Source organism: Ambystoma mexicanum, chromosome 6p, assembly GCF_040938575.1.
Source record: "Ambystoma mexicanum isolate Mex_15411 chromosome 6p, UKY_AmexF1_1, whole genome shotgun sequence".
Classification (NCBI taxonomy): domain Eukaryota; kingdom Metazoa; phylum Chordata; class Amphibia; order Caudata; family Ambystomatidae; genus Ambystoma; species Ambystoma mexicanum.
The window spans coordinates 1,462,781,416-1,462,809,076 of NC_090935.1; the positions used below are offsets into that span (position 1 = coordinate 1,462,781,416).

A 27,661-nucleotide genomic window follows, 5' to 3' on the forward strand; every position below is an offset into this window, starting at 1 on the left:
CTTCTGGCATAGGCTTCAGTGTAAGCGAGAGATGGACTGGCTGTTCTTCTGGCATAGGCTTCAGTGTAAGCGGGAGATGGACTGGCATCGCTTCTGGCATAGGCTTCAGTGTAAGCGAGAGATGGACTGGCTGTTCTTCTGGCATAGGCTTCAGTGTAAGCGGGAGATGGACTGGCTGTTCTTCTGGCATAGGCTTCAGTGTAAGCGGGAGATGGACTGGCATCGCTTCTGGCATAGGCTTCAGTGTAAGCGAGAGATGGACTGGCTGTTCTTCTGGCCTAGGCTTCAGTGTAAGCGGGAGATGGACTGGCATCGCTTCTGGCATAGGCTTCAGTGTAAGCGAGAGATGGACTGGCTGTTCTTCTGGCATAGGCTTCAGTGTAAGCGGGAGATGGACTGGCATTGCTTCTGGCATAGGCTTCAGTGTAAGCGAGAGATGGACTGGCATCGCTTCTGGCATAGGCTTCAGTGTTAGCGGGAGATGGACTGGCACTGCTTCTTGCATAGGCTTCAGTGTAAGCGGAAGATGGACTGGCTGTTCTTCTGGCATAGGCTTCAGTGTAAGCGGGAGATGGACTGGCTGTTCTTATGGCATAGCTTCAGTGTAAGCAGGAGATGGACTGGCACCGGGAGATGGACTGGCACTGCTTCTGGCATAGGTTTCAGTGTAAGCGGGAGATGAACTGGCATCGCTTCTGGCATAGGCTTCAGTGTAAGCGGGAGATGAACTGGCACTGCTTCTGGCACAGGCTTCAGTGTAAGCGGGAGATGGATGGCATCGCTTCTGGCATAGGCTTCAGTGTAAGCGGGAGATGGATGGCATCGCTTCTGGCATAGGCTTCAGTGTAAGCGGGAGATGGACTGGCTGTTCTTCTGGCACAGGCTTCAGTGTGAGCGGGAGATGAACTGGCACTGCTTCTGGCACAGGCTTCAGTGTCAGCGGGAGATGGATGGCATCGCTTCTGGCATAGGCTTCAGTGTAAGCGGGAGATGGATGGCATCGCTTCTGGCATAGGCTTCAGTGTAAGCGAGAGATGGACTGGCTTTTCTTCTGGCATAGGCTTCAGTGTAAGCGGGAGATGGACTGGCATCGCTTCTGGCATAGGCTTCAGTGTAAGCGAGAGATGGACTGGCTGTTCTTCTGGCATAGGCTTCAGTGTAAGCGGGAGATGGACTGGCACTGCTTCTGTCATAGGCTTCAGTGTAAGCGGGAGATGGACTGGCATTGCTTCTGGCATAGGCTTCAGTGTAAGCGGGAGATGGACTGGCACTGCTTCTGGCATAGGCTTCAGTGTAAGCGGGAGATGGATGGCATTGCTTCTGGCATAGGCTTCAGTGTAAGCGGGAGATGAACTGGCACTGCTTCTGGCACAGGCTTCAGTGTAATCAGGAGATGGTCTGGCTGTTCTTCTGGCATAGGCTTCAGTGTAAGCGGGAGATGGACTGGCACTGCTTCTGGCACAGGCTTCAGTGTAAGCGGGAGATGGACTGGCATCGTTTCTGGCATAGGCTTCAGTGTAAGCGGGAGATGGACTGGCACTGCTTCTGGCATAGGCTCCAGTGTAAGCTGAAGATGGACTGGCACTACTTCTGGCACAGGCTTCAGTATAAGCGGGAGATGGACTGGCATCGCTTCTGGCATAGGCTTCAGTGTAAGCGGGAGATGGACTGGCACTGCTTCTGGCATAGGCTTCAGTGTAAGCGGGAGATGGACTGGCATCGCTTCTGGCATAGGCTTCAGTGGCATAGGCTTCAGTGTAAGCGGGAGATGGACTGGCATCGCTTCTGGCATAGGCTTCAGTGTAAGCGAGAGATGGACTAGCTGTTCTTCTGGCATAGGCTTCAGTGCAAGCGGGAGATGGCCTGGCACTGCTTCTGGCATAGGCTTCCGTGTAAGCGGGAGATGCAGTGACACTCCGGGGCAAACATCAGAGCATATCTGTGCTCGGTCACTTACACGGTAACTACGCAGATTAGCTGCACCATTTTTATCAATCCCGTTCAGAGCGGGGTTAGTCTTCTCCACTTTACACGGTGTCAGCACCGGCTTGTAGTCAAACAACAAAGTCTGCATAGACTTGCACTTTGGAAGTGCCTCAGACTTCGCTGTCATCTTTCCTCGCTGTGGAAGACCTTGGGAAGGTAGATCACTATGGATCCGATCTAATCCTTTGTTCGCAACTGGAAACTCTGAGCTTCCTTTCTATTATAAATACGATTGCGGTTAACTGCACCGAATGAATGCTACATAGTTGATGTGTAAGTTAACGTATCTCATTTGCCAAGCCCATGTTTTTCTACCCATACCACGCCACTTTAAGATATCCCAATGTGTTTTCCTTAGATAATGGCAAGGCCAGTAAAGAGACTTTGGTAGTGAGCCATGCAACTCCAGACCTATTGTGTGCACCTCCTCCTCTTAATGGTGCAATCAATATTCCGAGAGATATTTGTTACACACACAGGTGCCCCGTGATTAGTGGAGATAGAGTGGAAATTGTTAAGATATGAAAAGAATAAACTACTTATAGTTCTGCTCCCTAGATCCCGTGCACACAGTACCACTAGCCTTGGTAGATTTAGGAAGCCATGATTTGATAGAAAAAGCAACGGTTTGGAGAGCAGGATGAATGCTTTCTTATAAAAGAAAGGACGGGCCTCATTCAAAGTGTGGCGGTCTGAAATAGGGGTGCCGGTGACACCGTACAGGCATGCTTTCCGAACCGCCACACTCCAACTCTGCCTTCCGGGGCCGTTGCGCCCGGCAGGTCTGACCTGCGGGGCGAAACGGCCCAGGTAGGCGGAGTTGTCACGGAAGCATCGGCACCGTTAGCAACAGTGGATGCTTCCGTGAACCCATTCCCGTGGACCACGGGAAAGGGGACTTACAGACTCCGCTGCCTGGCTTCCCACTCCGCCGGGACTTGTTATGTCCCAGTGGCACCGGAAAGTCAGGTGGCGGATTCAGAATTACGAGGACGGCGGCAACCTGCTGCCGGCACCGGCGGGTTTCCGCCATCCTCGTAATGAGCTCCATTTTCAAGCATGATTATTGATACTAACATTGGGCTTATTTGATATTTTTCATTTGACATACCTGTTTCTCTGCCCTTACACTCCTATGCCTGGTGACATACCTGTTTCTCTGCCCTTACACTCCTATGCCCGGTGGCATACCTGTTTCTCTGCCCTTACACTCCTATGCCCGGTGACATACCTGTTTCTCTGCCCTTACACTCCTATGCTCGGTGACATACCTGTTTCTCTGCCCTTACACTCCTATGCCCGGTGACATACCTGTTTCTCTGCCCTTACACTCCTGTGCCCGGCATCAGTTATATGCCCAGAACAAAAACGAGCTTCTGTTTAAGGTTTCCCAGAAGTGCTGTGTGCACAGAGTGGACAGACTCCACCTGTTTACCAGATATGAAAATAAAAAAGAAATGAAAAACATTATTAGTTTCAAAACATGTTTCAATCACAAGAACCAATGTCTTGCTCTGTCGAAAACAACATGTAGAGTAGGGAGTTGGGAAGCGACTTACATTTTTCATGAACAGGCAAAGGGCTGATCCAAGGATTACTTGCAGCGGCACTCTTAAGTCCCTGAATCTTCTCTGGACAGGCATCTTAGCAAAACCCTTCCATCCCTTTACTTGCACCCTGCTGCACTGTCCTGGTTCTGTACATTTGCTCAGCGCTCTACTGTGCATGTTCTCTGTGTGAGTACTTGAGCCAGGGGAGCCCCAGCAGCCATGTGAAGTGCACGAGCAAGTGTGCCTAGAAGCCCTTGTCTGCCCTCAGCACTTCATTGGAACCAGGATTACTGAATGCTTTAGTAATGCCTCCAAAGTGTGCTAGACCCCAATCTCAGCTGGTTTCCACACCTGCTCCATCCCCAAACCATGCAACAAAACAGAGAGATGTAGCAAACAATGGGGGGACCAGCAGTATCATAGACTCCAGGGCTGTTCTCTGGCTGGTTAAGAGCGGCCTCCCTGCATTTTCTACATTTGTTTATTTATTTGAATTTATAAAGCGTGCATCAGCCCTGAGACATCGTGGCGCTGTTGCACGAGTTTCACTTGGATACAGACTACATGGCAGTACACTTTTCAACTCTCTTCTACAGTGTTTTCCCATACAGTAATGTAACACCCAAGTTGGACAGTGCCCGCCCTCTGAAAAAAGTGGGCGGGCACCGCCACCCACAGGTACCCTCGTATTGTGTCCTGAAAATCTTCAAAGGGCCAGAACCAGGGACAGCAAACTATGCAGTGTCCAGGTCCACAACCTCTATTCCCACATTCCTAGACATGGTAACCATCATGGCCCACTTGCCATCTCGTCATTCTCCTCCTCATCCCCCTGTTTGGCTTTCAACAATACTCTGCTTTATAAAGACAACTTAAAAAGTACAACAATGATAATAAGGTACTCAGGCACATACTCGTAAGCAAAAAGGGTCTAATTGTACGGTTATTTCCCCCTATCTTGAATGGGGGACTACAAATACCCACAATGCAATTCAGTGGAAGGCTAAAGGATAGCCTGTGGGTTTTGTAAGTGTACCTTCTAGACATAAAGACTCCCAAAAAAGATGGCCCTCATTACGAGTTGGGGGTTCGGGGGGTAAGGCAGTGGTTACTGCCGCATTACCGCACCGCCCAACTTTGAGTTTGGTGGAAAGTTGGAGGATTCACCTCCAGCTCAGAGATGGCAGTAAATCTGCCACCTTTCTGACAAATTTCATTTCAGTGGCATTACCGCCGGTGGAATTACTGCTGCAGTAATTCCACTGAAATCCCACATGGAGTCCTATGGACTCCAATTAAATGGGGACTAACAACACCACCACCGCTTGTAATCCATCGGTAATACCTCTAGACCAAGTGGCGGTAATAGTATTACAGTTTGGACCCATGTTACAAATTCCTGAAACGAGGATTTGCATCAAGGGGTTTTATTCTCGTTAAATAACGATCTCTAGAGGCCCCCTAATTTTTGCTTTCATAATGGAGCCCCTGGCCACTCAAATTAAAAACAATCCAGGATTTAGGGGTGGAACATAAAGCTGCCTTATATGCGGATGACATTTTGTGGATGATGTCGCATATTCACTCATCATTGTCGCCGTCCCGGCGCTGGAACTGGGAGAGTTTGAACAAGCCTTAGGCTTCCTTGTGAATCGGAGAAAATCCATGGGACCAAACGTCCCTAAGTTCTCGCATGAAATGGCCAGGATCTGAAGTGAGTTTCCCTTTAACTGGCAGAAGATTGAGTTAGACTATCAGGCTTGTACCCGGCCAATCCCCCTCCTTGCTTAACGATCTAGGTGATAATTTGTTACGCTGGACAAACCAGGAGATTTCCTGGATGGGTCGGATCATGGGCGTCAAAATTAATGTCGTTCCCAGACCTCCGTATGATGCGATGGCCCTTCCGATTCTGGTCCCATGCTCCGCCATTCGGTCCCTTCACCAACAGATAATGACATTTGTGTGATTGGATCGTAAGCCTCGGGTGGTCAGACAGGCCTCAAATATGGCAGGTGCGTGGGCCTTCCTGTCCTTCATCGTTATTTTATGGCAGCCAATTTATTGCACTTGTTGGAGTGGTGGATGCAGGTGGGTGGGGCCCATTGGGTCGATATTGAGCATTTATTCTCCGCGCAGACAGTACAGGACTTGCAGCACCAGGGACATGCCCTTCAGGCTGGCACCAGAGCTCTCCTTTCCTCATGGTTGGCATCACTCTCTTACTGGGATAAGTATAGTAGACAATGGGGGGGGGTTACTGGAGGCATGAGCCCGTTGTCGCTGGTCTTTGGTAACCCAGATTATTTTCTTGGCCTTGCAGATGGAGTCTTTGGTGCTTGCCATGGAGAAGGGCTTGCTCATTTGAGGCATCTGTACCATGGGGACACTCCATTAACATTTGAGGAATGTAAGGTCGAGTTTGCGGTCTCTTAATCCGAATGGTTTCGATTTTACCAACTAAGACACTGGACGATTAGCGCTATGACTCGCAGGGCTGGGACGCGGTTGTCCACGTCAACCAAACAGTCTTTATATCACCTGCTAATTATTGCTATTACTCGGCCTACACACTGCAACAAACATTAGGTTTCTCTTTGTTGCCTTGGTTATGGTAGGGGCAGAAAAATGTGTTGTAGGTTTGTAATAGAGGAGGAGAGTTGTGTGTAGACAGTATGACATTCGCACATCGGGTTATGTTAACCTGCATATTAACGTGGAAAAAGGACCAATGTTCTCTGCAAAGAGCCTCCGCCCATTTTAGGGAACCATGTAAAGCATTTAATGACATAAACAATAATGCATGCGCACACCAGCCACTGTGCTTGACCTAGTCTGAAATATTATGGGTTATTAAAGAAATGCCACATTTCTACCGATCAGCTGATTTTCCCTTTTTCTTCATGTAACACAGGCATCAGCTTTGTCCGCAAGGTCCTGCGACCCAACGTCCCCCTTCCCAAAGCATCCGGGAACTGCGGCCTGCTGCGTCCACCAAGGACTGGAGCAAAAACTCTGCCTGGCAGCCTTGCAGCAGCCACCGAAAGAGTTCCCCACCTACGTGGAGCCATCCAACGAAGAGGTGTGCGCAGAGTTCAAGAAGAACCCCCAAATGTTTTCAGCCAAGTAAGTGCCTGCATGCCAATCCATCCCAAGCCCCGGGGGTTCAGCCAGGGCACACATGAGACGCTTCTTTCTACTTCTTACCCCATCACAACCAGTGCGAATGGATATTTTGTATAGGGGAATTTGGTTTAGCTGTCAATTTTTTCTTTCGCTCATTCGGACGCAACAGTGTCCAACCTCACTACTGAGCGGTATGGCATTGCAGTTTTAATGGGACTGCGTTCTCCATCATTTATTAATAGTATCTTATTTATAACAGGGCTGTTGTAGATGGTATGTTTGTGTGCGGTTTTGATTTCCTATTTACTATGTTGAAAGTGGGTTTTTTAGTTTTGACCCATTAGTGATGCTTAGCACCACTTAGTAAGGCAAAATGAAAAATACTGTGAAGAGAGAGGGATTGCAGGGTGAAGGCAGGACAATATGTCTTGGGTGTCCTTAAGCTGCTTAGCTTTGGCTCCTAAATTGTGCTTCATCACTATGTTTGGCTGTGGCTCATACATGGCCCTATAGAACCACAATTATTTTTGGTTCATAGATGGTGCTGTAGCTATACAAATAATGTTTGGTTCATAGGTGGTACTTTGCTGAAACAATTCATTTTGCCTTAGGAATGGCTAGTGGGAAAATGAGTCTTGCCTCATAGGTGGCGCTTTGGTACAGGACATGTTGTTCCATAAATGGCACTATTGTGCCAAATAGGTTCAAAAGTGGAACTTGGATGCTGCGGTAACTTGCAGCTCGTACTGTTGGAGAAAGCAAGGCTCAGTTAATGGTCTAAAATAACGTGAACAACAGAAAAGCCTTTCTGAGAGGGCGAGAGAGGTGCCAGTCACACATTATGCTCCCTAATGATTGAGCATCTTTCTCATTCCTATGATGGAATGCATGCCTTTGAAAAATGTGAACAGTGAATAAAGCACGTGCACCCCACGACATTTTTCAACAGAGTAAAAGTGAATCTTATCGACTGCAACCATTTCCAAGGCCTTTCCTGATGCTATTTAGAGACTGGCTTATCAGTGCTGAAGGCAAGGCTGAGATCCACACAAGAACTGGGCCCCATGTAGAAGACAAAGCCCAGATCATTAGTGTTTTTCCACCAATTGAACTCAGCAGGCTGAAGAACATTGATTGAAGAACATAAAAACATGTAGTTCCTGGATTTCATAAAAAGTGCTATGTTCCTGCATTTCCAGTATATAAGGAAAATTCACTTGAATATTACAAACCTGTCATTTGTTTTAAATGATTGTAAATGATTGTATTTTATTTACGTTTTATCTTAACCAAACTGATATAAAATGTACTATACAGAGTCCGGCAGTGAGTCCAGTCTGCCTAGAACTCTGCGTGTTGGTCGTCGCTGAGGAGCTGTAGCTACAGATTTCCAGGCCTCTTTCTACATCTATATATTTCAATCTACCGTGCGGTGCGGAGCGCAGCGCGGAGTCCGGCAGTGAGTCCAGTCTGCCCAGTCCGCCTCAGACCGCCCTCGGCTGACCGCACGGCTGCTCGTCGGTTCGGACAATGGAATTGCCTCAGGGAGACTATGAGGCAATGCAAACGGGCGTCGGAGCACAGACCAGAAATCGCTTACTACAGTTGAGGAGGCAGCACTCTAAATCAGGAAAAGCAAAGGTAAAAGAGCTATGCATTGTTGTCGATGCATTGTTGTCGATGCGCCGCCGCAGGGTGATGCCTCGCTTGTAAATGCAAATGCAAATGCTTTTGTAACTCTGGAGAAAGTTTCCTCGCTGCCAAATGGGTCTGCTGAGCGGTCTTGCACCATCTCGGTATTCACGCTCGCCGAGCCTAAGTCTGTCAAGTCTACTGCAGACTCTTCAGCGACCGCGGTCTTGGCGGTAGCTGTTGATATTACTCACCAGCCAAATATAAATACCTTGTCCCAATCATCTTTGAAGCCGATTCCTGAACAATGTTTAATTGCTGAACCTCCACTAACGAGAGAAACTGAACACTCAATGTGTGAAGTAGCAAATCACTCTCAATCTATCTCCGAAGATTTCTAGAGTAACAGCGTGCAGCTGCCCCCACCTACTGTATACCTAGATGCATCGGAAACATTCTTGTTTGATACAACTGATGCCGACCTGCTGGCAATGCGGTCGCCGTCAGTCGGAACGTTGAACTCACCTTCATTGCAAACAAGTTCTAAACATCCTCATACATCGATTAAAAAAAAAATGTTGTGCAACAAGGACACACCAATACACAGGAAAGCCTGAAAACTATTAAGCTAATCGATACGATGCTTGACATACACAATGCCAAATCACAGTCGAATTCTTCGAAATTAAAGTCACCATACTCCCTACACAACAATGCCGGAAATTCAGGTGCCAGTGCGAAAGATCTACTGACGCCCTACGCATTGGAAAAAAAGGAGAACGCAGCGCCCTCTCAGAGACCTCTCCTGACACCTAATATCTGCACTCCATTGACTCATGACGTCGCTGCACGTGAAGCACGGCTGACTGCCTGCTTAAAAGCGGACTTTAACCTCATGCGCGAACGTCTAAACGACAGCTTTACTAACAAATATGATAAGGGAGGATTACCAGCCTGAAAAGCGAGCACACCGCTGAAAGTAACAAACCACCTAACTTATAAAGCAGCTGCCTCGCATGATCCTGCTACTACAGTGGGAGTGTGTAACCTAGATCTGTTAGAAGATTCCCAGCAAAATAGTCCTTGCAACCTAAGAACGGAAAAGGACAATCCTAATGAAAATGAAACAGGTCAAGTTGAATACAATCTGTCAGGAAGAAGATCTTCTCAGACGTGCGCAAGTATTTCAGTGGACAACCCCATAACCACAAAAGGGAACATCTCCATTGCAGCCGGCATCCAGATCCACAATAATGTTCTAGCAGCAACATCAATTGCGCTAATGCTGTTTATGAAACTGTATGAGGCAATAAATAACACAGTGCGAGATCAAAATTCACTGTTGTCACTGATGAATAACAAATTGACCTCAATGGAAAAATGCAATGAGCAACTAAGCTGTCGCCTAGACTCAGAAGCTGCATCCACATGCCAATGGCATTCTCGCCTAAATGAAATAACAAAAAGGGAGGATCACGAAAAAGTAGACCTTGCCGAGGCTCTAGTAGAATGCACAAAGTGGATTAGGCATAATGTTGCTGTACAACCGCGAGGAATCACAATGAGAGAGCCTTGCATTTGCAACCAACACAACACTGTCCAGGCTACGAACATACCGCACAACGCTCAACTTGACCATCTTCTGTTGTCAGTCAATGCAACAGAGTTAAAAGCAGCTTAAGGTGAGATCAATGGCATGGAAAATATTAGTATGATCAACAAAAACAAGGAACATGCGACTGCCTTGATCCCTGAAGAAACAACTTTTAATGAAGCAAGAACAAGAGTGAGCTCCTCTATACACATTGACGTCTGAACCAACACAATGGCAAATAATGAAGCTCCTCCTGCACACCCGAGCACAACGTCTAACGACGAGAAGTCAATGCCACAGACTGCTCTTTTAAACAGAGAAACAGCAGCAGAACAAAAAAAATCTCTTTTGACATATTTTCTGGCACAGCAAAATCAATAAAATGGAAAGAGACTGTAGCGATGTTGAAGGCTAAACAATCTAAAATTGTGAAAACATCGAGGAAGGGCCCGGCATCAAAACTCCCACGAACAAATGATGTGAAAAAATGTATAAGAAATTTGACTACGCCTCCACGCCTTGAAGTAAAAAAAACAATATCAGCGTCTAAACAGCCAGAATTGCAAAACACTGATAAAAACAATCAGATGATGATGCTGGCAATCTGAGGAAGGCCACAAAACGTGGGCGAGATGAGATCAGCCCATCAGTTGACCTGTCTACAAACGACTCAATTAATCTGTGTGATTTATCTACATATACTGTAGAAGAAGATGAAGAACTAGAAGGCGAATCACATGTAAGGGTTGATTTGACAATGAAACGTGCTGAGAGTACAAAACAAACCTTCACTGGCAAGTCTGTGCTGAACTAACGTTATCCATTGGGACCAACTAGATTACGGTCCTTGAGACGCGAAAAGGAACAACTCGTCGCTAATAACGACAGGTCGGATACACGAAGCGGATGTCATGGAGTGCCCAAAAGTCTGTACTGAAACTCAATCCAAAATACACGAACGCACAAACGAAAAACCTTAAGCAACAAAGCAACCAAATCAGACCTGTGCGGCATGTTTCAGTGAATGGAAGTTGGTGCAAACTGGAATTTGAAAACATCTTGGAGGATAAAATGAAGTAAATCTAAACAGAGCTAATGTCATGAGACTGCTGCACTATGTACCTGCACTATGAAATATTCGATCAGATGACATTGGAATAGTGGAATACAAAACCGAGTCAAGATCTGATTGAGTAATCTTGCATATGAGGTCAAAGACCGTAGCAAGACCATTATTAGATGCAAAAGATGATTTGTTGTTCTTTGGCTTTAATCTAACAGTTCAGATGAACATCAACCTTCTTGCGATTTGACTAACGAAAAATGTCTTCATTCAACGTCCGACAACGCTAAAAGAGAAGTTTTGTGGAAACAACTTAAACAACAGTCGACGCATTCAAAAGAAACAAACAGCCAAAGGAGAAATGTATAGGATGACGCAGGGTCATGATGCATGACCCAACTACTAACATCATGGAACACACAAGGTTTCGCTCATTTGTTCCGAGAAGGGAAATCACAAGATATAAAAAGTGTGTTTATCTTGTCCTTGGCTTCGGGAGACCCCTTCATGCGACGGCTACACAACTAACTTAAATCTGGCCGGCAAAAATCAATCCGGACGTCCCTTCTCTGGCCTACTGTCAATGATAAAAAACTCCTCAGGCTGGGAAGTGATTGGAATTCAAAATCCTAATCTATTTGTACAGGCGATTACTCTTCAATCATCAACATATGACCAGCTGAGAAATATACAAAAACAACATCTTCTATTAATAAACACTTATTGGAACCTAGCAATGATTTCAGAAGCAGAATACCTGCCGTCTGTAACTGTACAAATAGATAGCTGTTATGCTTCATTCGACGAGCCATTTATTTTGGTCTGTGGTGACTTAAATTACAACTGGTTCGACAAAACAAAAGAATGTCATCCAAATGTCATACATCAAATTCACACGGAAGTCTCTGATCGAGGCACCAAACGGGCCTAAGAATTAACAACACGCAATTGCTCAATGCTAAATGGATGTACCAAAGGTGACATTCCTGCAGCCACAACGTGGCATCGGGGAGATATAAAGAAAACATTAGATTACATCTGGGTCTCTGAAAACTTACATGCCCTTATCTCAGATTTACATGTGAAATTATCTACAATAAGTGACCACGACGCACTCATTCTATCGTGGCAGATCCAGCATAAAAGAAGCAATTCAAGCTATACTGTGCAATTGGACATTAATAATACTCATAATCGACTGCGGATAAACAGCAAGCTGATCGATAAATTGACAGCAGACTTTATTCACACATGTTCCCTCAGGGCACATGCATAATATGTGTCTCTATTAAAACAGTTTACCAACACAAATAAGATGACGCCCAGAGATTATACCCATCCGTTTAGCCCTGAGATATATGAAGCAAAAAAATCTCTATCGAAAGATTTGAAAACACTAAAGAAAGCTGGTGGTAACAATCTAACGCTGCTAATAGCCACGAGGCGTCAACATTATCGTAACTGACATCATACGTGGCCAAGAACAAGCCGAATTAATGTTGTGCTTACTGATCCAAAAAGACAGTTCAAATATATGGAAAATCATAAATAATGGCCATTTAAATCAAACAAACACCCTAGCGAATGGAGTGAATGCAGCGACCTGGGTGAAACACTATAATGCGGTATTTAACAACGACTACGCTGACACTCTCCCAAATTCTACACTAGAAGAGTGCAAATGGGACGTCATCGAATCCGTTGCTGAAATTAAAAAGGCAATTAAAAAATGGAAGTCTTCTCGAGCTGCAGGCCCCAACGGGATCTCTAATAACATGCTAAAAGCAAATAAAGATAATTGGGCACAATTTATTAAAGCTCTATTCGATCAAATCGCCCAAACATCAAAGATCCCTGATTCGTGGACTAATGCGATTGTCGTCCCGGTGTTCAAAAGAGGCAACCAAGATGACCCAGCAAATTATCGGCCCATAGCTTTGCTAGACACTATGGGAAAGATATTTGCCACTTTCCTGCGAAGAAAAATCTCGATATGGGCAGAAAACAAGATGATCTACGATGCAAGACAAACTGGATTTACAAAAGGAGTTGGCGTGGAACTCAATCTGCTGTTATTAAATCTGGTCAAATTAGATGCAATAAAACACAAAAAAAGACTGTTTTTGGCATTCATTGACTTAAAACAAGCTTTCGATAGCATCAATCGGAAGCTTCTGTGGCAGAAATTGAAGACCTGTGGTTGCCCAAACGAGTTACTATCCCCGCTGATGTCACTCCACGCTACCACTAGCATTCACGTCCACCTAAATGCTGTAGGTGAACTATCAGATGACATAAAAACCACAAAAGGTGTAAAACAGGGTTGCCCTCTTGCAGCCTTGTTGTTTAAACTTTTCATAGCCGATTTACCTGAGGCACTCGCAGAACACGGCTTTCCCCCCAAAGTAAATGGAACTCATGTAAGCCATATAATCTACGCAGATGATATAGTGCTTCTTGACAGCACAGAAATAGACCTACAAAGACTATTGTCAGCTTTACAGACCTATCTAATGGTAAATCACCTTACTATAATTGTGAAAAAATCGCAAGTGATGGTTCTAGGACATAAAACCAAATCGAAAAAAAAGCGACTTTCAACTGGAAACTAGACAATGAGTCACTGACCAAAACGGACGCAATTCGATATTTGGGGGTCTCCTTTAATATCTCGATCAGAGAATGGAGTTGGACCAATGATGTCCAATGTCGTATGCGAATGTTTGCTTTGCAAGGACGAAAACTGCATACAAACTATGGAAAATGTTCCCTCCGACCATTAATGACCTTTTACCGACAAAAAGTGACCCCAGCAGTATGCTTTGGCAGCGAAACAGGATGGAAAATCAGCGCAAGTTTTTGGTCACAATTAGAGGGTTGCTTTTGGCGCAAGGCTCTCCATCTTCCACAATGTGTCTCAATGGTGGCATTGAGGCACGAATTAGGTCTTGTATCCTTACATACTACTGTACTGTGGAAATCAATAGTACTTCTAAGGAAAATGCGAATATCTCCAGTATCAAAAGCATACCTCATTCTAGCGAATAAAAATCATGACACAACTGCCTCACTAATAAATAGTTGGGAAGAGAAATTACCAGCCATTCTGAAAGAGGCAGATATAAAAATGTCTCTGGTCATAAAGATACCACAATTGGCAAAAGAAAAATTCAAACAATGGAAGTGGATCATAAATGCAGAACAACGTACCGCATCAGCTTCGGCATTAGATTTAGGCTTGTGCTCGCAAAAAATGGATGTATTGCCAAAGTATCTGGCTAAATTTCCTTCAAATTACCATCGGAACCAGTTCTTAAGACTACGCCTCAATCTCTACAACACAAAGGAGCGGCTGATGAAAATAAAAGATCCCGCGACGAAACACGACACACTAAACACTGATAATTGAATGTCCACAGATCGCCAGACAACATTCCTTGCACCTAGAACGCAACGCCCTGAAAAATGGTAACGTGGTTGAATGGTGGAGCCATCTGATTATGGGGACAAATGTACAGCTAACCTGTGGTGTGATTAACTTTATGGACATGATATTACCACATCCACCGAAAACATTGGAAGTGCCAAATGGCACAGCCCCAGAATCTGCAGAAAAACAACCCTTGTCCGCACAACCTTAGATGCAAAATGCAGGAGGACTTGGGTTTGGGAATTGGGAATGGGAATGGGAATGACAAAAAGTTTGTTTTCTTTTACAAAACTAAAAGTCTATAAATAAAAAATAAAAAAAACTATACAGAAAGCAGCATTTCAAATTACATTTTGTCCTGCATGTACTTCACTTCAATCACCTTATGTATTGTTTAAAACTCGAAGTGAACAGGCGCGGGCATATTGCTGTTGTAGCTTGGGGTAACTTGAAACTGTTCAGAATTGACCTTTCCAAAGCCTAACCCCAGTTCAGGAATTAAGTCATGAGACTTCTGATCATGAGCTATGCCTTGTTAGCGTGTCCATATACAATGTCCCTGCTTAAATCCTATTTTAACCAGTATCTAGCCAATGAAAGTCATAAAACAAACCACAATGGCATTGTATTGGGCTTTACTGATAAAATGGATCCAGGAGAAGAGCTAACAGATATGGAAGTTAATGCCATGAGTGAATTCACTTTCAGTATAAATGAGGTAAAGATGGCATTTTTATCCCAAAACCCAGACAAAGCTCCTTATCCTGATAAAATCCCAGTCGATCTCTTCCTGTATGAGCCTTTACTCTGGATACCCCATTTTAACTGTGTTTTTGAATACAATCAACAAAAAAGGAAAATTCCTGCTTATACCAATTTTTAAGAAAGGAAACAAAAATGTACCAGAAAATGATAGACTGATTTCTGTAATAGACAGTGTAGGAAAAATCTGTTGTAAAATTCTTTTAACAAGGCTTGAACAGTCGGCCACAGATAATCGTATTTAAATCTTAGAAGGTGGTATTAAAGACAATAAGGGCACACTTGTTCAGTGTTTTCTTTTATGTGCCTTTATTGCGGAATATTGTCGTAAAATATGCTTTTGTATTTAGTATTTATAGATTTGCAAGATAGCCTTTGATAGGATAAACAGGAGTATATTGTGGTTGATTTAAGTGTCTTTGAATATCCCAGCCCAGATAGTTGCTTGCAGCTAGTAAAGCACTATACTTTAAGAATAAGGATCAAGTTAGGTATGGGTTCAGTGGTGAGTGTTCAGAATATTTTAAGGTTAACATTGGCACATGTTAGGGCTGTGCTTTATCAACTATTTTATTTTCCTTATATATTAATTCTTTTGCAGATCAAATACCATCACCTGATTGCAAGGCACCCAAATTGGGCAATGAGACAATTGACCTATTAATACATGCAGATGATATAGTATTAATATCCAAATCACCTATGGGGATAAAAAAAAAACAATTAGACTGCATTCAATCATTCTGTAGCGAGCGTATGTTGGAAGTAAACTTCGCTTAAACTGTAGTAATGGTTTGACAAAAAATCTCAAGAAAAATGTATCTTTCAATTTTACAGGGTCAAACATTTTGCAATTTAGAACTTGGATTGGCTCGGCATCAGAATAACAGTGAACAAGAACTGGGGAAAGCAAATTGCCTTTAGTAGTTGCACTCTACGGCAGTGGGAAGGAGCAACTCTCACTTTTTTCTGGAAAATTTGGAGGTAGAATTATACACTAGAGATGTATGAAATGCAGGCATGCATTTTCTTCAAAAGAAGAGGCATGAATAGGGGAGCGGGAGAGGAGGTTGTAGAAGGAGTGGTGAGATGGGAGGGAGTTAAGTCTATCAATGGGTGGCAAGGACCCTACGGGAAGGATGACAAAAGACCTGAATATCGCTTAGTCCACATCCACCAGAGTCTCACATAAATCCTATTTGAGTATTTAATAAAGCCTTGTGACACAGAGTGGGAGGAGGCAATGACAATTGGCTTGGGAGGTATAAGCAAAGCTTGTAGTGTAAAATAATGCTTATGTGGGTGATTGCGAATGGAGGAGATTAGGTTTGTAAGTAGGAGTATTCGGCAGAGTACAGTACGGAGATGAGGGCAGCAAGGGAGTTTTCACAGACTAGTAGTAGGGTTAGGGCCTGTGACTTGCACCACCATCGTAGGTCATCTTTCTTTAGAAGGTCTGGATCTCTGAGGTGATCCGGGGCTGAGGACAGGGATGAAAGATGTGAATGTGCGTACAGGATAGGTTTGGTCAAGGGAGCCATATGTGCATAGTGAAAGTCAGAAAAAGCATTGTCAAAGGAAGAGGCATGAATAGGGAAGCAGGAAAGGAGGGAGTTTGGCACATCATCAAGGTAAGGGTCAAGAGAGCTCTGCTTGAATTTCCTCTTGGTCACTAAAGAGGAGAGATGAGGAGTAGAGGGTGAAGGGTACCGGATGTTAAAGTGAACAGTAGAGTGTTCAGAGGGAGAGGACTCTATGTTATTGATATTGATATTGATATTTTATTTCTATCACGCTCGTACATAAGTGTTTCAGAGCGTGACAAGGCAAGGGAGGGGAACAGGGGAGAACAAAACAGCGATCTTACTAGGCCCAGTGACATTGAGAACGTGCAAGTGCATGGGAGAAGGGGAGGGGAAAAGTGCATGGAAGGGGAGAAGTGGAAAGTGCGAAGCAGAGGAGAAACAGATAAATAACAATGAATAAATAATAAAGGCAACAAACAGTTTTAGTGCAACCAGCAATTTGCAAGTGCTAGGTTTAAGGTAGCAGACAGGGTAGGTCTGATAAGTGCAGGAAGAAAAAGGGGGGGTGGCTGTATGGGTACAGATACAGACCCCAGTGCAAGAGGTGGCCGGAGGCAGTGCGGGAGGGTGGCAGGGTGAGCAGGTACCTGGGCCCGGAGGACACAGGGTGGCCAGGTGAACGGTGCCAAGAGAGAACAGATCAGCAGGGGAGAGGGGGAGCAAAGGCAGAAGAAAAGAGGAAGGTCTTGAGCACTTAACTCCCTCCCATCTGAACACTCCTACTACTCCCTCCATGACCAGTCTACCCACTCTGGTGGGACCTCTCTTGACTTTGTCCTTCCCACTACCTTGCTCCACGTATGGGAGGGAGTTAAGTGTATTACAAAAATACAGTTATGCAATATGTTTTATTAAGATTCACAAAATAAGGTCTGGTATTGAATGAATGCTTATATGTACTTGTGATATTCTAGAAACAATACAGAAACCCTTAATACGTTAGTGTCAATGATGGGATAACTCAAAACAGGATTCTCCAGGTGCTCCATGGGCCTCAGGGTATAGAGGTTGCTCAGCATAACAGTCTTAAACATATATACCTCTGTCCCTCCATTGACACCCTATACTAACAACCAAAGTCCAAAGGCGATGGCCAAAAGAAAGTTAAAACCTATTCTTTTTAAGTCCATTAGCCTCTTAAATTCCATCCCGATTCTAGACAACAGACACCAGACACTTTCCTAGTCATTCCCCTTCTGGGGTACTCATGGTACTGCCTTCTGCAGGATTTCTGGTTGCACAGATTCCTTAGGCAACTCCATGGCCTCTGGTTCCTTTAAAGATTACTCTTCTCAGGGTCTCTCTACATCCTATGGCTCTCTCAGGCTTATCTTAGGTCTCTCTCAATAACCTTAGATTCTCTCAATATTCTTTTAGGTCTCTGCACAACCTTTGATTCTTACAGACTTCTCTTAAGTCTCTCAATGACATTTGATTCCTTCAGACTTCTCTTAGGCCTCACCACAACCATTGAGTCTATCAGACTCCTCCCGGAGATCACCATGGAATTTGATTCACTCAAGATTCTCTTAGGTCTTGCCTTGGTCTTTGAATCATTCAGGCTTTACTTAGGCCTCTACATGACCTTTGATTCTGTCAGGACAACACTCCTGACAGCAACTGTACTTCTAAACCCATTCAGGGTCCTTTTCAGGTAGGCAATTCTGGCAGACAAACCCTCCTGGCAGGGGTCCTTCTCAGGCATCTTGAAGGAAGTGCCCCAGCTACAGGCCTTCCTTCTGACACCAGGTTCGGTAGGTAGGATGTGTTTCTAGTTCCTCTTTTCACTCCACCACTATCTCTTGTGGGACGATCTCTGGGATAGGTTTGCCGGATCAACTACTGCACAGCTGCTGCTAAGCAAACAACCTCTTCGCAGTGAGATGAAAGCACTTCTGTTTCCTTCCAGTCTTCATCCTCCTCTGGTGTTTTCCAGTCTTTGCATAGCGGTGGGCCGGTGGCTGGTTTTCTAAGCCGACCCAGGATTCTATCTCCCATTGAGTGGTTTGTTTTACATTCACTGATTAGTTTTGCCTCTCATGGCGTTTCATTTGAAACGTGGCCTTATTGCCTCTTTTGAAATTGAACAGGTCTTAATTGTTGTGCTGATTGATTAAAGGTCAGCCCGAGCCTTTAAACATGGGCCAGTCCATGTGTGCCTTTTTAGATCCGCATATAGAGCTGGATACAGCTACAGCTACTCAGTCTTATGTGGAGTTCAGCATTTTTGCGGCAATCATGGTTTTCTGTTTCACCAGACTGCGAGCGGTCAGCTCCTCACTCCGAAGGAACAGAGTTGTCTTGTTATGCTCCCGTATTAATTCCTGTCTGCATTCAGCGCTCTGTCAATTCCCAGGCTACGTGTTTTCCTCTGATATTTAAGTTGGTTGAAGAGACTCTGTTAGGTGTAGCTTCATTAGCATTGTTCTCTGCATTTGGACTTTTAATACTATTTGAGTAATATAATACAGGAAGAATTTTCAATTGACATGTTCTCTACTGTTAGAGGTAGACAGTTTTGGGGCATGATGGGAACTGTAGCCTAGAGGTATCATATTAGGGAATGATAAGGCTGAATGAACTAAAGGAATACTCCATCTTTAAGGCGTGGGTGAGTCCAAGGAATCCAGCTCCATCCACCTTCTGCAAGGCACATCAGGTAACAGTTGGACCAAACCAGTTCTCTGTGCCTCACCCCCCTCATGAAAAAGAATGGAGAGCTTCTCCAACCCACCAAAGTACATCAACTATTTTTTGGGGAAAAAAATATAACACCTTTACTGAGAGTCTTTGAACAAAATAGATTAAAGAAAACATTTCCAGGACAAATAATTACATTAATTAAAATTAACATTCAATCATTATACAGAAATATTCCACAGCAAGAAAGTGTTGATATTTTCTGCTCTAAATTACATATGTGTAACTCACAAGGCAAACATAATGAATTTTGATAATGCTCTTGAACTTACTAATGACCAATACCCTTTTTCCGGCCAAGTCTGTTTTTTGCAGACAATGCAAGGGAGTTTCGATGGGTGCCAATTTTTCACTTAATCTAGTTTTGAATATTCATGCAAAACTTTGAGCAGCCAAGTGTACAGCAACACCCTAGCATGGTAAAATCAGCTTCTACACTAGATACATTGACAATATGTTTCTTTTGTGGTATGATTCACTAGGAACACCTTAACCAGTACTTACAGCCCTTAATATCATATTAATAAAAGTATACCCTGATAACATTTTCTCGATCCAACATTCTGCAAAAGGAAACCATTTCATGGATACATGAATCTTTCACCAGTATAGCAAACCTCATTGTAACTTATACAACATAATTACTGTCAGGAATTCTTTACTATCAGGGCAATCATATTGCGTGAACATTTATACAGGCATTTACGTTTTCCTTGAGCCTTAGTTGATATGGGAATTACTCATCCTTAGTGAATGCCAATAGAGCGCCTGAGGAACTAGGGAGTTGATTCATTTAGTGAAACTACCCTACTCGGATAGCAAGGTGTGCATGTATGGGAGCACAATCTGTTCCAAGAGCACGGGCCTTTATCAGAGAAGTCATACACTTCTATCTGTTGCGCAATAAGCCCATTAACATGTACACCACGTACATGAAGGATACAATGCTCAATTGCAAAATATTAGAAGAGGTTACAATTAGACCATGCATTGAAAGAAATTACACAATATTACCATTATTTGCATACAAACATACCTGAAACATTATAATAATATAATTGTTCTTTTATAACGCGGGAACGGGATTCGAACCTGTGATATCATATATGTGTTGCACTCTATTGACGCGTTGTCCCTAAGCTATCCTTCCTCCCCAACATGAAATCAAATAATGTTACCTTATCGAGCGTATACACATTGCTGGTAGCAGATACACGCAGGCACATATCGTTAACTTACATGTTCAAACACCATGAAAGTAGTCTAAAGGCAACAGATGTAAACATTCCCTAAACAGGAAAATAGCAACATGCCTAAGATCATCCTTGATTTAAATCATACAGTGTGCCTGCAGGTTGCAGTAATTCAGAGTAAGCACACGACCAATGCATGAGGGAAGGACATTGACAGAAATCTGATATCAAGACAAAAAGTAAATTGCACAGCATTTCAATTCTGTGGGCCACACTATTCTTCAGATAAGATTCAGTAGAACAGTATTAGAGTTAATTAAGAAACAACCACGTGGGGTAACATTGTGCAAAACTTGAAACAACATGACATTTGTTGGATTTAGGAATTGAACTTTAACTCTTGCAGATCTTAATGAAGCTGCTATTCCATGACAATCATTCATGTAAGTAACAATCTTACCCGACTATGCTTAATGCGTCAAGATAAGCAAGCGCGTTCACAATGCAACTGTGGGCGAAGTGAAGTCTGTTTACTAAGTGTATTGTTACAAGGCTAATAATTTGGCCTTGTCAAGAGTGGACAGGAACCCCTCTCAGCTCTACCAGGAAGAAATCCAGAGCCAGTCCTACCTCGAGGTGGACGGTGGCTGCAGAGGTGCCCTAATTCCTGTCGACCCCACCATGTGCCAAAATGTTTGTGTGCAGGCCACTTCCACCTCATGGTCGGCATCTCTTAAAGGTGCTCGCCATTCTTCTCTGATCTCTTTCAAAAATATCACGCCTGTGTAAGGAGAGAAAAACCATCATGATCTACGCCATGAGAAGAGGGCAGAAAGACCATTCAAGCAGAATACTACAGAGCCGAGGATACTACAGAGCAGCTGACATGCACCCGTAAGCCTCAACAAGAACATAGACACCATATCCATCCGTGGCAATGCTATGGAGCTCCTAAACAATGGAGGAGCTTGTGCAACAACCCAAAGGCCCCATAGAAAACCAAGGACCCACAGGGGAGATGGATCCACCATGCCTGAACTAACTTACCTGGAGACCCCATGCAAAGGGGTTCCAGAACATGAACATAAACACTGGCCTTCCTGGGCTGCCATCTTTGGTACGCAGAAAGTACGCATGGGGAAAATGGGCGCGGCTTATCCCCTTTGTGACTTTTCAATACATGCACATTCCCTGGATGGGGAATTCAGAGCCAGATTGCATAAGGAAAGCTATCCAGTCATGAGGGAGAAAGGTTGATATAAGATGGGACAGGAAGCAGCAGTGGGTTATTTGGGTGAGGTCAGAGGTGGAGGATGACCAATAGAACAGCAGGAGGAAAGAGCGGAAGAATCTGGAGGTGATTTGTGAAGCAGGTGATGTTTTGGCTATGGAAAGAAAGTGGTACTTCTGTGTGAGTCTGTGTGGTTGTGTGGCAAGCAGGTGGAAGAGGCAGTGTAAGCATTGATTGTGAAGTCAATGTTACATAGTGATTGGAGGTTGTTTGAATAGGGGAGAGAGGTGGAAGAAAGAGCGGTGCTTTGGAGGGAGCAGTAGGGGTTTGGAGAAGGGAGAAGAGCAGAAAGGGGAGAGTAGTAGCAGTGGAATGAGAACTAACATCAAAGGGTGAAGGCAAGTTGTAAGAGGAGTGAGAACATCAAAGTGACAGAAGGGTTGGTGGGAGGCAGAGTTAACAAGAGGAAAGAGTGGTGAAGGGAGATGTGAGAGTGAGCATATTAGACGACGCTTGGATCAATAAGATATTTGTAAGGCACCACCCCAATTCCCATTAGATCACTAACAACTATATAGAGTAGGGGCAGTTGGGAAGTCCCTGAGTGAGTTTTTTAAAGATGGCATTGAGTTCATAATCTATAGCATAACCCAGCTTTTAGCCAGTAGAGTCAACATTCAGTAGCACTAACCAGACGTACCGCTGCTTGGGTTAGGGAGTAGGGTCATAACAAGATGAGAGACAGAGAGAGAGAGAGAGAGAGAGAGAAATAGAGAGAGAGAGAGAGAGACTCCCCTAAGTCCCACAGCGAGAGAAATATAAAAGCCCTTGACTCATCTCTTTGATTTGGAGTGATTATTGTGCTATATAATGACATTATCGTATGGCGCAGGTATGAATACTTTGGAAGTTGTAAAGGCCTGCAAAGAAGCTGCTGGTCACTGATCAGCAACCAGGGTGTGTGTATTCTTTGGACTTTGTTCATCTAATATTCTTGGAGTCAATGCAGTAAGTGCATTGGGACTTGTTTTCCTTAACACTTTTGGAGTAGATTAGTTGTAAAAAAAAAAAAAAAAAAAGTAGAAACCTTTTGTTAAACAATGCAGATTTTTGTTTTCAAATATTTACTAACACAAAGGTCAATGAGGAGGTTGCCTGTTTGTGAGTCAGCCCATTTGAAAGGTGAACCTCTGGTTTTCTGAAACATGTCATGGATTACTTTAAAGCATAAGTGACTAATTTGAAATGAATGATTTAATGTTAATATAATTAATAACATGTGAATTGCATATATGTCTCTTATGTAACTTAAGTAAACATCTGGTGGGTTTGCGCCTATAAACCCACTCACACTATTTAAGACTTGCTCTACTCCTGGTGTATGCTAGCAGCAATAAAAATGAAATAATTGTGAATTTGATCTTCAATTTCTCTTTGAGGCTAGTTCAGTAGAATCATGGATAGGCCACGAAATGCACTCTGAGCAGTAGAGAACCAACAATAGCCACAAATATATCCAAACCTCAAACCACATACATCGCTGACTACCCGCAGCCACATGGCCGCGGCCTGGAAGGCGGCACTTCACAATGACGCAAACACTCTCTGAAGACATCCAATCCTTTAGCATAGCCACTGGAGTTCTCAGTGTTAAAAAAAAGTATTTTTTAATGATGTGTGGGGTTAACCTGTGTTTATACTACACATAGAAAGTATGATATGGTAGAGCGTGGACATCAACTTTCTGAAACCTTGAACAATGGGTACATAAGAGCTAGTGTATTTGCCCTGTTTTCAAACCGGAGCTATTCAGGTGCAGCTCCTTTTAGTGTGTTGGGTCACTCTTCATGGCATCTTCAAGTCGTATTGCCCTCAGTTTGGCCTATGTTAACCGTCAAAGTATGGAATCATAACATAGCATGATAGAAGATTGTAACATAACAGAAGGGTGGCAGATTTTCACTGCGTCCAGACGGAAAAACATCCGGCCCTTCTCTCCCTACCTTCCCAGTTTGATGCCCAACACCTCCGCCTTTCACACTGGCTAATTAATAGAGCCTGTATAATGAGGCCAATGTGTATATTCTGACTAAGGATGCCTATGTATTGCTTTACTTTGGTTGCCTACTTCCAGGTAAGGCATCACTCTGGCTCACTGTGTGCTAGAATAAAGTCTAGAATGACATGACATGGAGCAAACTCTTAAAAATGTTATTTTCAAATCAAAGTGCCAGGCTTTTTAAATGTCACCATACTAGCTTGACAACACCACACATATACCCTCTGGTACCAACTCCATTCACCTTTAGCTGCAGCCTATTCTGGACTATGAATAAAGTCTAGCATGACATGATATGGAGCAAACTCTTAAAAATGTCATTTTCACATCAAAGTGCCAGGCTTTTTCAATGTCACCATACTTGCTTGACCACACCACACATATACCCTATGCTACCAACTCCATTCACCTTTAGCTGCAGCCTATTCTGGACTATGCCATTCTTGACTCAGGTTCTGTGGTCAAAGAATAAACATTCTAGAGGTTAATCTGGGCTAAGATGTATAAAAATGCCCTGGCAAATAAGTCACAAAAAGTCCAGGATTGCCTGACCACCCTCATGCATCCAGCATTAGATTGTGTACTAATTTACAATTCTCCAAATCTGCTTTGGAAACACACCTCAGTTATCACAACACATTAGGACATAGCCACCTTCTCCCTTTTGCAGAACTAAGTTCCATCTCCAGCAGGATTGGCTTACACTGGTGCTGTCACTAAACATTCCTGCCTGCTGCATCTCTCGACCATCTATTTCCTGCTTTTCCATCATCTTATCTTCGGCTTGCTCATTTTCTTTCCTCCAGTAGAATAAGCTCCAGATTCCCCTACTGGGGGCACATTATTCTACTGCAAGCACAAGCCCGAGACTGCAGCGGTGGTGATTTGGCACAGTATTAAGCATATAAACATAACATAACGTGGGTAATGACGTGGCGTCTACCGTGTATGCAGCTGATTGGGTGTTTTTTCTTTCCTAGGTTTTTGTATGAATATTCGAGTAACTATGCACAGACTCCACTACTGGTGATAACAAATTCCACAGAGAGTTTCTTAAAAATGGCGGCAACCTGCTGCACTTCAAAGAAGCCGATTACATGCTTTGCAAAACAGGTAGGATATTTACTGACAATTTCATTTGGTGCTTGAATTATGATGTCGATTGAAAGGATATTGTCCCTTGCGTTCAGTACCGGCAAGCTGGAAATTCCATTTGTTTCCTTCATGGAAAATGAAAAACGAATATCTTAGAGTACATTACCGTGACACTAACATATAGACCACTTGGCCCTTAGGAACATTTCATTCATGAGCTCTCTGAAGCTCTATTTGAACTTATTGTAAAACAGACCAGGGTCCTTGTTTTAGGTGATTTCAATTATTGGAAAGAGTCTAGGGGAGACCCCGCAGTCACACATTCATTAGAGTTCCTTCAAGACCTTGGTTGGGAAGCTCTAGTCAACTATTGGACCGAGTCTAGGATAGACCCCACAGTCACACATTTATTAGAGTTCCTTCGAGACCTTTGTTGGGAAGCTCTGGTCAACTATTGGACCGAGTCTAGGATAGACCCCACAGTCACACATTTATTAGAGTTCCTTCGAGACCTTGGTTGGGAAGCTCTGGTCAACTATTGGACCGAGTCTAGGATAGACCCCACAGTCACACATTTATTAGAGTTCCTTCGAGACCTTGGTTGGGAAGCTCTGGTCAACTATCCGACGCACGAAGCAAGACATACTCTACATGAACTATTCTCCTGGAATTCATAACTAGACTATCCTCATTCTTTCTCCTGGATGGACCACCTGGGTATCCCATTTCAAATGTCCGTTCAATTAAAATCATTTAAAACTTAGTTAGCTTCTTCCACCTTTTCCTGTTCCTGGAAACCAGTAACCAAAGAATCAATCTCAGAACAATTATTCACCAGTCCCCCAATCACACTTCAAATTATACGAATAACCCTATTGATATCATCGAAATGTTAGCTCTCTGCAATGCAGATATTATAAATAGTATTGCTCCATTAACAATGACTAGCATACGACAGAAACAGAAAGATGGAAAGGAGTATTTCACACCTGAACTAAATCGTCTGCAATGCTAAGTCTGAAATACGGAAAGACGATGGTGCCATTCCTATGATCCTGCACTTTACAGGGAACTTAGACAACACCAACTGTTATACAAAAAAGAAATAGTAAAGGCAAAAAGAACTCTTTTATGGTAGAAAAATCAAATCTGCTCCAAACTTTGCAAAAAAACTATCTGATGTGGTGAACGAGCTATCCAACAAATCAGAAATACCTGATATAGTTCCATCTCAATTCTTGATGGATTAGCTCACCACTTTGCACAAAGGATCAATAACATCAGTAAAGACTTGAGTAACACGACCGACTCAGGATGAATTAGCAGCATCGGATGTCCTTGAGACTTTCACCATATACTGCAACTATTTAGAGTTTTGTCAAGAGTTCGGAATCTCTCCTAGACTTGCTCCATCCCAAATAGCCTGTGACATATTCCCACTCTTTAAGAAGGACTTTCTACACTTGTTTAACTCAAACCCATTGACAGGTATTTCCTCTCAATAAGCAAAAAATCAATCATTAAACCAAGGAGCCCATATTCGACCCCTCAGAAACGGGATGTTTTCATCACTTTTCTCTACTCCTCTTTCTATCAAAGAAACTGGAATGAACAGTAGCATCACACATTCAATCTTTCATACATTATTCTAGAATCCTAGATGAGGTTCAGTTTGGCTTCTGAACATCCCGTAGCTCTGAAGAAATCACTACAGTAATACTAGATCGACTGAGACAAAAGGCAGACAAAGGGGGTACAAGTGCACTGATTCTACTGGATCTGTTGCCCACATTTGATACAGTAGACCACCAAATCCTTCATTTGGACTTGAAGAATATGGTTTCAGAAGCACAGTACTTAAGTGGCTATATTAATTTCTTACTGACATCTCAACAGGTCCACATCGGTCCATTCTTGTAACAATTTACTCCTCTCAAATGCAGAGTATCTCAAAGTTCTATATTGTCACCCATACTGTTTAATATCTACCCATGACCACTAATGTATATAATTCATCACTTCGGTTAAGCCTTTTTAAATTACACAGGTGACACACAGATCCTAGTAGATCTTGATCAGACCTATGACCTCTCATTCTTGAAATTCAGGGACCGCCCAATGTCAATCAAGCACTGATTACTTGAAAATGAATCCAGAAAAGACTGAGATTATGATGATAAACCAGATCCACAACCTTTGGAACCCTTCTTTCCGGCGGAATACTGTCAGCAAATGTCCAGTACCCAAACAGGAAGTTAAAAAAGTGGGTATCATACTGGAATAATTTATCTCTAAAAAGCCAAGTTGCAGCAGTGTCCAAAATAAGCTTCTTCGTGGTCTGGAAAATCGAACACATAATCCCCTATCTTCCATTCATGTATCAGGTAACAACCAGGAATATGCTTGTTGCTTCACGTTTAGAATTCAATAATAACATCTACTTGGGCTTTCCATACTCTTACATTCAGCGACTAGGATCTAAAATGCTGCAGCTGGGACCCTGGGGAAACATGACCATGCCACTGCAGCTTTAAGAACCTTACACTGTCTTCCAGTAACAAAACAAGTTATCTTCAAGAGTATGGGTCTTGTGTCTACAACAGCCCAACCTTTCCCCTTTATCCAATAAACTCAAAATTCACACTTCTAACTTC

General features: G+C 43.5%; 1 protein-coding gene across 1 annotated transcript in view; it reads left to right on the plus strand.

Annotated features, from left to right (window-relative positions):
• Window positions 1–27,661, plus strand: part of GC (GC vitamin D binding protein) — a 334,882-nt gene that overhangs the window by 96,739 nt on the left and 210,482 nt on the right. The window contains exons 4-5 of the mRNA XM_069626269.1: window positions 6,451–6,662; window positions 24,893–25,025. Of these exons, the coding sequence (XP_069482370.1) occupies window positions 6,451–6,662; window positions 24,893–25,025 (345 nt within the window). The remainder of the gene's footprint in view (window positions 1–6,450; window positions 6,663–24,892; window positions 25,026–27,661) is intronic.